Below are 9,750 nucleotides of genomic sequence, written 5' to 3'. Positions count from 1 at the left end.
ATACTAATTTACATTACACACAGTAGAGAGAAACAAACAACGAACTTAACTGAGTCATAAAGCTGTTTCGTCCTTCTAGGACTCGTCAGTGACGTTAACGGCCTTAATTTTCAATTTAAGTGGCGACTCAGGAAAGTGATCGAAAGAAATAGCAAAATCTGGATGGGGAGGTACACAAGCCCATCAAAATAAACATGATAATTGAAGAAGAATGTCAAGTGGTTGTGTATTTAAACATAACAGATGCAATAGAGCCGTCTAATAGATTAAAGTGAACCAATCGGCTGTTTCGTCGTTCTAGGACTTGTCATTGGTGTTAAGGGCCTTAATTGAGGAAAAAAGTCCTAGGAGGCGACTGATAAATATCGAAATTGGTCGAAATCAATGTCAATAACCAGATTGGAAGGTGCACTAACCCATAAAATCAATCTATCTTATTATTGTAAATATTTATTGATTTCCAAAGAATCATGTCAGTATTAAGATGAATTAAAACGTGACATGCAGGTAACCGCAAACCATAGGGTCTAAAAGACCACCAAGTGTCTGTCGCATTTTCAGTGCCTTATGACGTAACAACTTAGATGACGTCATAAAGAAATTTACGCAGTAATTTTAAAAGCAGGAACGTCTTGTTATTTAGCATACAGAAAATGAATTGAAACAACCAATTGTAATATATACTTGGTTACCTTCATACGGAAACAGTCGAAGTGGTACCGGATGATCTTTGATGACGTTGGTCATGAAATGGCCAGTGGGAATGGCTCCTTTAGAACGTAGATTTCCCATCTTAGTTGGCCTAGCCTTGTTGCCGATTTCACTGGACGTTCCAAAGACATCTCCAGGGTTGGATTGTGAAAACGGATGTTGCTGGAGAGGGACACACCCTCGAGGCAGGGTGGACTCAACCAACACCAGACTGGTCACTACGCATGCGTAGAGTTTATTAGGTATCACTTCTGATACTTGTGTTACATTTACATACTTTTGCAACATGACAAATATGAAAAGTATGTTCTGATAAAGTCAACCTCGACCAACTAAATTGTGAAAATTGCGCACATCGTACGTCAGACCAAGTAGTATCATTACCATCAATTTAACAGTACTACGCTCAGGATAACATCGATTCATTTTGTAATTTTGATAAGCAAGTTTTGAGAAGGTCTAATTTCAGTATAAAAGTTCACATATAAATTAATATATATTTTTTCGTTGATTTTTCCCCATGAGATAAAGAACATATAGTACTTGGCTGAAATAACATATGTTCAGTACTTTTGTTCTAATGGTTAAAATACTAGCAAACCAAAGTGTTGTACATGTATATCAAGTATGGTATTTCATGAGAGGTTTCAGTATTCTTGAAATGATAACGAATTTGCTGACCCACGAATACCTCTGACATTTTTCCCGACATTGTCTCTAATCTAACCTTATTCACATGCTCTATCATGACGAACGAATTTATTGCTAACAGTTGTGGTCAAGTTTGTAATGTTTCGTGTTAGACCACAATTTGGAAAAATAACAATACATTTGAAATAAGAGCTGGATACTTGGGCTGTTGGATTTCAATTTTCATTAACTGCCATATGGTTCAATGTTATATAAACTAAAGATCCAAGGTATAATTTAAATTCAATAAGTCATGTATGTCATGTATACTTAAATGATAAATTTGTACAGCAAATAATCAGCTATAAAGGTCATCTGTGGAGTAATGAAACCTGTCTATAACGACCACTTTTACTACTGTCTATAATGGTCGTTACAGACAGGTTATACTTTTTACAACAAGGCTAAATCTATTTCTATGAAATGATACTCGAAGGCTAAATTAATCAAGATTCGGTTACAAAATTGTATGTTTGTCACACAGATATAAAGTTGTGAACTGCTGATAATTTTTTTTTTCTTCTTTTTTTCACATTTTGCTTTTTAAATATAATTTTTACATTTCGCTTTTTAAATATATTTATTTAGTCGAGGCATTTAATGTAAAAGCAAAGTAAAATATACTGGCATTTGCATACATACCTAAAATTACCAGCCTTAGACCCATGCTGTTGTGTTAGTGATAGTGTTTAAATTAAGATATGTTAGCCCATTGCAGATAAGATTTTTCATGCCCTTCTACCTTCTTAGCTTAGTCAGCTTTGTCAACAAGTTAACTCTAATTCAATTTTTCTTTCTTTTATAGAAAAAATCAAAATATTTTCATTTCACATTTAAATTTTCGGTCTAATCTTTCCCTTTTTAGTAGTATTCGTGGTTAGCATCAGAACTTTTAAAACAGTTTCAACTAGGTTCAATGTTTTAAGGTAACATGGCTTGGAAAATATGCTTTCATTACTTTGGCAATTGCTTAAGTATGATTTCAAGGTGACAGATATTAATGTAGAATTGTCTGATATTTGGTCTCCACTTCTGAATCCAATACAGATATATGAAAAAATTAACATATCAATTTTCTTATTGTATTTAACTTTTAAAAGTTAGCACCTAATGCTATCGAATATGTCGGTCATGTTGATAACGTTCCCTCCGGGAAGTTACATTACATAAGTCAAGGCCATGTCACTAGCCGTTCAAATCAAACTGTATAATGGGACACATCGTAGCAATTCACCACGGATATTTCTATTTTTAGATCATAGAGTCTCTGTAGTGTTGTCAAATTAAACGCTTATTTGTTTTCCAACAATTGTAAAGCAAGTTTTTACAACTTATACTACTTGTTACGATGCTTTAGTTGAATTGAATGTCAGAAAACCTAATTGTAAATTTAATTGGGTTTATCAAATTAAGCATGAACTATATAATTTGGGATTTAATCATATCTGGTTAAACCAAAATGTATTTAATGAGAATACTTTTCTGCAAATGTACAAACAACGTGTGCATGACGTATTTATTCAAGAGTTACGCAGTGCTTTTGATGTATCTTCCAAATGTTATCTGTACATTTTTACAAACATCTTGTGGATATATTTGGTATTCAGTTTTACCTTAGTAAGCCCATTAAAGTTAGATTAAAACAATTACTGAGTCAATTTCGCATGCAAGGACACAATTTTAACATTGAATCAGGTCGTTATAAGAACATTCCCAGAAGTCAGAGAATTTGTACAGTTTGTGATCAAAATGATATCGAGGATGAAATACATTTTGTACTACTTTGTCCTACATATTCTGATTTAAGAAGTAGATACATTAAAAAGTACTATTATCGCCATCCAAGTGTTATAAACTAATGGAATTTTTTTCCTGTAAAAGTGTGAAAGTTTTAAACAAACTTGGTAAATAACTTTTGCATGCTACAACTAAAAGAAAAAACTCTCCTCGGTCAATAATTGTCATTATGTTGGAATAATTTCTGAAAAAATACTGTTATTGAATTAAATGTAACAGACATTTGTTCGTTAATTGCATACTGAAAAATACTTTAAATCAACCCTTCGTGTATTTTTGGATAACTTAGTTTCTGTAGTGTTGTTGCATTTGTGTTTCCAAATTTCATAACGTCATGTTTATTGCTATGTTGTTTTGTTTTCGAATATTTGCTACAGTATTTCTGTCATGCTGTAATGAATGAAACTTCTGTACTTAATTACGTCTTCGAATAGAATTGTCCTCCGCCATCTTGTATATTACTTAAGAATTTGACACAATTAATTATGTATATTTGTATCCTATATGCTGTATTGTATTTGGAATAAGTAAACTTGTTATATGTACTAATTACTGTTGTTGGTCCGGATGGAATCGTGCGAGAGGTCTTACTGTGGATGAAAACCAGAGTACCTGCGTAAAACCCACGTGCTCACGCAGATGACTAGATACCTGTTCCGGGAATCGAACCCCAGACGTCTGGGTGAAAGGCTAGTGCGGTTACCACTGCGCCATCCGACCACCCAATAAAACGGTTTAAGATTTTAATTTTCTTGAGCTTGCTCTCATTATCACGATTTCGATAATAGATTTCGAGATATAAAAGTATATTTAAATAAGTATTTATATAATAATACTAATTTTGATGTTTATCAGCGTAGCCACAAAAAAATGTACAAGGTTTACTTGCCGAAATATACGCTATTTAAAACTTCAATCCAAGTTATCTGGAGTAATCGCGCTTTAAAAACATGAAGAAGACGTTTAATCTTTTTTGACTAAAACTTACTGATGATGTGTTGAGTTGGATCAAAAATCAATATTATCAGATCAATACACTAATAATCACCTGATGTGGATATAGATCCATTTCTTTTATGTATGATGCAATATATTTCTTGGTAGTTGAATAAATGGCGTATGAATGCAAATATAGAAAACACGTCATTCTTTAGGACAAATTTACGTGGACCTTGACATAGGAGCAGTAGGAGAAATGTCATAATGATTGAAAAGACATCGTACTCGATTGATTACAATAATATTGTTGACACTTTGAAAACTAACAGGTAATACGTATTTTTTCTAAATCTGTAATAAACGCCGGGGACATTTTAGATGCAGTATGATGTTAATACCTATTATCGTTTAATTTGTATAATAATAATAATAATCCGACTACACTATATTTGAAATGTGATTGCTGCTGAAGATGCTCTGGGAGGTTTAAGCTACCATCATGTTCTTCTTGATAAATACAACATTTTCTCTTACAGAATGAAGTTAGATATATTTGGTGTTCATAAATATATCTGACTATCTTTTCAGAACGTAACACTTCGTATGATTTAGGTTTACATGTCCAGTGTCACCGAAGAAGCTAAAAGCCCAATCTCCCTCGGAACACCAGGTTGACATTCCTTGTGTTTTTATTCTTCATATTTTTGGCTTATGTCATCCATTTTGAATTTGAATTGCGAATCTTGTTGACATGCCAATTTCACATGTGCCTACCACGAATTCCTGACCCTACGAAAAGAAATTCTTTTGAAGAGAACCACAGGAATTTTTATGCCTTATTGACCGTAATTGAATAGCGTCTTTTTGATACCAATTTAGAATTAAATATAGCAGAGTTAATTAAATACCTAAGTTAGCTGTTTCGTATGTGCTTGTGTCATAAATTTCAAAATGAGAATTTGTCCTTACTTGACCCTCATGTATGGACGCCTCGGCTTTCCTTGGGGAAAGTTGTGTCCAAAAGGAAAGTCAGAGCTTGTGAAGTAAATAAGTGTGGATTTGTCCTTACTTGACCCTCATTTATGGACGCCTCGGCTTTCCTTGGGGAAAGTTGTGTCCAAAAGGAAAGTCAGAGCTTGTGAAGTAAATAAGTGTGGATTTGTCCTTACTTTTGATCCTTATGTGTGTCGATTGGAATGGAATAGAGATCCTGGTGCTGATTGATGTCACTTATTTCTAGTTATTTTTCGTAAATGATATATCTAACTGCTGGAGAAAATCTCCAAAATGGGAGCATTTTTGCATTTTTTACTACTTTTCATTGCGCTGAAATCTAAGATTGAATGATAAATAATCTTAATATTTAAAAAAGCGAAATTAAATAAGGCTAAATTGTAATTAATTATCACTAGTCTATGCAAAGGTATCATCTTATGCCAAGTGCTTAGAAAAAAATGACATGATCAAATATGTGGCGTCATCTTCTATTATCCTTTTATGAACATAGTATAAAGCAACGATCAATACTTATTAGATCTAATCACATACGACACAAAAGTAAATATTTACTCAATATATATTTAGGAGGAATGGATGATCGATAAGAAAAGTTTTGTATCATTAAATATGTTGCGTAATTTAAAGTTACTTTATAATTGTTTAATTTTAGGGTGCTAATATTTTGTGATTGTTCCTGTTTCATTTAATTTAAATCAAATTAAATTCTCTACAAATATTACCAATTTTACAGTAACCTGCGTTATTTGTGATTTAATATGACAACATTAGGTTGAGATCATATCACAATTTGAATACATATACATTACATATTTCACAAATTTAAAGAAATGTTTTATATATTTTACATAATTAGGAACAATACGGAGATAGTTGTATATGACGATATGAGAATTTCTGAAGTAAGAATGTGTAATGTTCGCGATGGCAAAGAATTAATTTCCATATATCGTGTTTAATGGAATCATTCGAAAGAGAAATAATGACAATTCAATGATGTGTAAATGACATTATTTTATCTATGCTAGTTAAAGATTCATAACAACATCAACGATAGGAACAATAGCTAAACATTCAAATTTAAAAAACGGATCAGAAACTGTTATGTTCTTGATACTAGGCAGTCATCAATATATCGATGTGGATATGGGAATAGGTTGTACTGATGAACTGCATCAAAATTTTTGACTGAAAATTTGTGAGATAGTAAAATAGATTAAATGGGCGTAAGGCCGCTTACATATTGATATTAGAGACAGTAATATTTTGTACATAATATTCTTATTTTACCTACATTTCATTTGCTTTATAAAGTTTGCATGATTGTGTCTGCATGCATAAGGAGGAAATAAGGATATCTATTTGTTCTTGATATCTGTTCATAAAATAACAAATAAAGCAATATATAACGATTACAGTACAGCTGTTCACATTTACTTATTTTTCCTTAGTATTTGTAAACAAAGTTTCGACAAGATCTCCTCTTAAATTGAAGAAGCTGGTATCACCGAGTAAGAGGGCGTTGGTTGTGAAAAGTTCTGTATTCGCCATAGTACCATCCGAAATAAAATGTCTACCGTCTTCTGCCTCGTCAGTACCGTCTACGTATGCGTGTACCGTTAAGACTGAGAAAATTGCATTTTTTGTCGTTTTTGTCAATTTCGGCTGATATACCTCTCATAGTGTTACAATGAAGACCAGTGTTCTCGTAAGTGTTTTGCTGAGAGTTTTCAATTCTATAGCAGAAATTCAGATTTTGATCGAAGACGAAATATTTTGCATTACAAATGAAACAGGTCATTGACATTGTCGACCATTGTCCGTCTCTACAAGTAATTACAAAATGATTGTGAATGCAAGTAAGACCAAATGCATGTTAATTACTTCAAAACAAAAAATATCACGAAATGATTATTCTTTAAACTTATATATGGAGGATGTTCTTTTAGAGCAGGTTTGCCAAGAAAAACTTTTGGGTGTAAATATAGACGAGTGTTTGTCCTTCCATGGACATATTTCATCCATTGTTACCAAAATTAGACAGCGCTTAGGATTGCTGCGTAGAATTCGTAAATATCTCCCAATTAGTGGGAGACTAAAGTTTTATAACTCATGCGTATTTCCAAATTTCATTTATTGTAGCACAGTTTGGTCAGGGTGCACAGCTAAGTTGATCAATCAGTTATCAATGGCTCAAAAGCAAGCGGCCAGAACTATTCTGGAGGCTCCATATGACACCCCTTCTAAGGATATGTTTTTAACTTTAAATTGGATGCCTATTGAGACATATCTAAAATTCAGAACGTTATGTATGATTCTTAAATGTCTACATGGAGCTATACCAAATTACCTATCAGAGAATTTTTGTTTAGTAAGAAATGTCCATTCCATAAATACTAGGTTCTCAGATGCAAATAACGTTAATATTCCGAAACACAGAACAACATTATATTCCAAACAGTTTTTTTATCGCCGGCATCCAACTTTGGAATGGTCTTTCAGATGAGTTGAAGACCGTAAATACATTTCCCAGTTGTAAGCAAAAGCTTGTCAAATATCTTCATAGCTTTTAAACAACTCAGTCTCTTAATTAAGTTACATTTTTTAGTTTATACTATATTAGCATATATTAGCTCAATTTTTATTGTTTTGCTATGTTAGCATGTATGTATATTAGGCAATAGCCATTTAACTTGACAAAATAATTTTACATGAAATTTATGCATTCTGTGATAATTTTTAACTAACAAATGCTGTGATATTAATTTGTAATCTTATGATTATCTTATAGTGCTGTATTACTATTTTTATCTTATTATCTGTACTGTCTTAAGCTAATTTTTGTAACTTATTTTTGTATTTTACTAACAAGAGGACCATGTGGTAGATTCGTCTTTGGCTAAACATGTTTTATCCTCAATAAAGAATGTTTATTATTATTTCTACAAGTCGACTCCGTTTCTCCCTTAGTAACTCGTCCATCTTGACAGCTGTACGTGAGGACCGTTCCGATTGACCGTTTTTGTGAAGTAGGGACGTTCTCCTTTGATACAGTTGGGGAATTTCAGCACGCGACCGAATTCTGACCTTGGGTAGTAATCAGTGTAGTTGTCGTCTCTGAGATTTATAACAATGTGTTCTCTTGTGTTGTGGATGCCGATTCATTATTGGTACATCATGTTTACGTAAAGTATGCACTCACCTGTCATCGTGTAACATTTATGAGACTACGGATCGAACAAGTCCATGGCAGTGATGACCATTGTCCATCTGCCTAACACCTTGTCTCCGTTCCAACGCAAATTATAAATCATTAGTCACTTCAGCTTCGAATTCAATGCTTGATGTGGTTGATTCTCACCAATTCACACATTCTGATATTCCGCTGGACAACTCCACACACACTGATGACTCGTCACAAGAATGACCAGCACACGACTTCAATAGTTGTTTCTCCAACTGCACTATCATCGTTCTGGATGACGCTATTTCATTCTTATTCGTCGAAGTGGTTAAATATGTGTCATTATCACCAAGGTAACAGTACAAATTTTCACGTTTGTACGCCACTGCTTTACATTTCCTTTGTAACAAGCATTCTCTCGCGCATTGTTGTATGCCTATATGTTTAAATACCAAAAACGTTTCCTGGTAGAAGCGATGTTTCATTGCTAACCCGCTATCTATAAAAACGTTTTGGCCCGCGCGGCAACACACAGAAAACTCACAAGTTAATAATAATAGAGCTTGGAGTAAATACCAGATTGTCATCTTTAATTTCTAAAATGATAACGGGTTGTTTATTCTTAATTATGGAACTTTGCTGTAGCGATTCGATAATGTTTCAGAACAACCAATCAGCTTTAATTCTGATTTACAAGGCATTATAAATAAGGTATTTCTTTTACTTTCCTTTTCTAGCAATTTCGGATTTGATTTTCGATTATATCATTGCATCATAGTTTAATGTAATTATTTTCTCTCTTACTCAACATGTTTATCTATCGAAAAGAACAAAAACTTTCCTAGAGAAAGTATGTAACCATTGAAAGCTTCACATTTTTTTGGTCAATTACCTAAAACAGTTGAATACAATTATTGATTTTTGAAACTACGCAGTTAGCTGTGTTGATGACAGTCTTATAAGTAGTGGTGGATTATAATAGATTTCTTTTGTATTAAAATTGAGCTACACTTTGAATTTTTAATCAATTTTCCGTTTCTCCAAATTACACAAAGGAATGACAGATACACCATTAACCTATTTTATCAAATATTTTGTCATGTTGTGCGGTATAACTTTTAATTCGCAACTTAACACTGAACTTGGTCGATAGGTGATTTTCAGAACAGATGTAGTTTTGCAATGCAAAGCAACTTGAAAGAATTTCTTTACTTTGTGTTCTCCATTCCTACATGGCTTCAAAGTAATTGATTTTTACGCAAATAACAGTGTACAAATATCGTTTATGTGTGAGGGGAATAGCTGAATAATGTTGTTAAAATACACGCGATAATGAAATTATTTGTTTTAATCAATCGGTGGGTGCTCGTAATCATGATCAGCATGTGTATACATTGATATTACCATAAATA

The 9,750-nt window shown here is 32.9% G+C and overlaps 2 protein-coding genes across 2 annotated transcripts in view; both read right to left on the bottom strand.

Annotated features, from left to right (window-relative positions):
- LOC132548810 (uncharacterized) overlaps positions 1–999 on the bottom strand; it is a 17,968-nt gene extending 16,969 nt beyond the window's left edge. Inside the window, exon 1 of the mRNA XM_060212703.1 lies at positions 693–999. Coding sequence (XP_060068686.1) covers positions 693–999 — 307 coding nt within the window. The remainder of the gene's footprint in view (positions 1–692) is intronic.
- A 5,746-nt stretch (positions 1,000–6,745) lies between these two features.
- On the bottom strand, positions 6,746–8,823 carry LOC132548809 (uncharacterized). Its single transcript, XM_060212702.1, has 3 exons — positions 8,516–8,823; positions 8,143–8,241; positions 6,746–6,980 (listed from the first exon to the last, which is right to left on the bottom strand). Exons 1-3 carry the CDS (start codon positions 8,821–8,823, stop codon positions 6,746–6,748), a joined length of 642 nt encoding a protein of 213 aa, XP_060068685.1.
- Between the last annotated feature and the right edge of the window lie 927 nt (positions 8,824–9,750).

The sequence above is a fragment of the Ylistrum balloti genome, unplaced genomic scaffold, assembly GCF_031769215.1.
Source record: "Ylistrum balloti isolate Yb309-2 unplaced genomic scaffold, AGI_CSIRO_Ybal_v1 Utg370028, whole genome shotgun sequence".
Classification (NCBI taxonomy): Eukaryota; Metazoa; Mollusca; class Bivalvia; order Pectinida; family Pectinidae; genus Ylistrum; species Ylistrum balloti.
The sequence above is the reverse complement of the archived record's forward strand: the minus strand, read 5'-3'. Positions and strand labels throughout refer to the sequence as shown.

What these genes read in the sequence shown, in the direction of transcription:
- LOC132548809 (XM_060212702.1), bottom strand. Translation starts at nt 8,823, where the DNA reads ATGAAACATCGCTTCTACCAGGAAACGTTTTTGGTATTTAAACATATA. An exon ending in ATATCAGAATGTGTGAATTG is followed by an intron (nt 8,242 to 8,515) that starts GTGAGAATCAAC and finishes TTACTACCCAAG; the next exon opens with GTCAGAATTCGGTCGCGTGC. An exon ending in AACGGTCCTCACGTACAGCT is followed by an intron (nt 6,981 to 8,142) that starts GTCAAGATGGAC and finishes AATTACTTGTAG; the next exon opens with AGACGGACAATGGTCGACAA.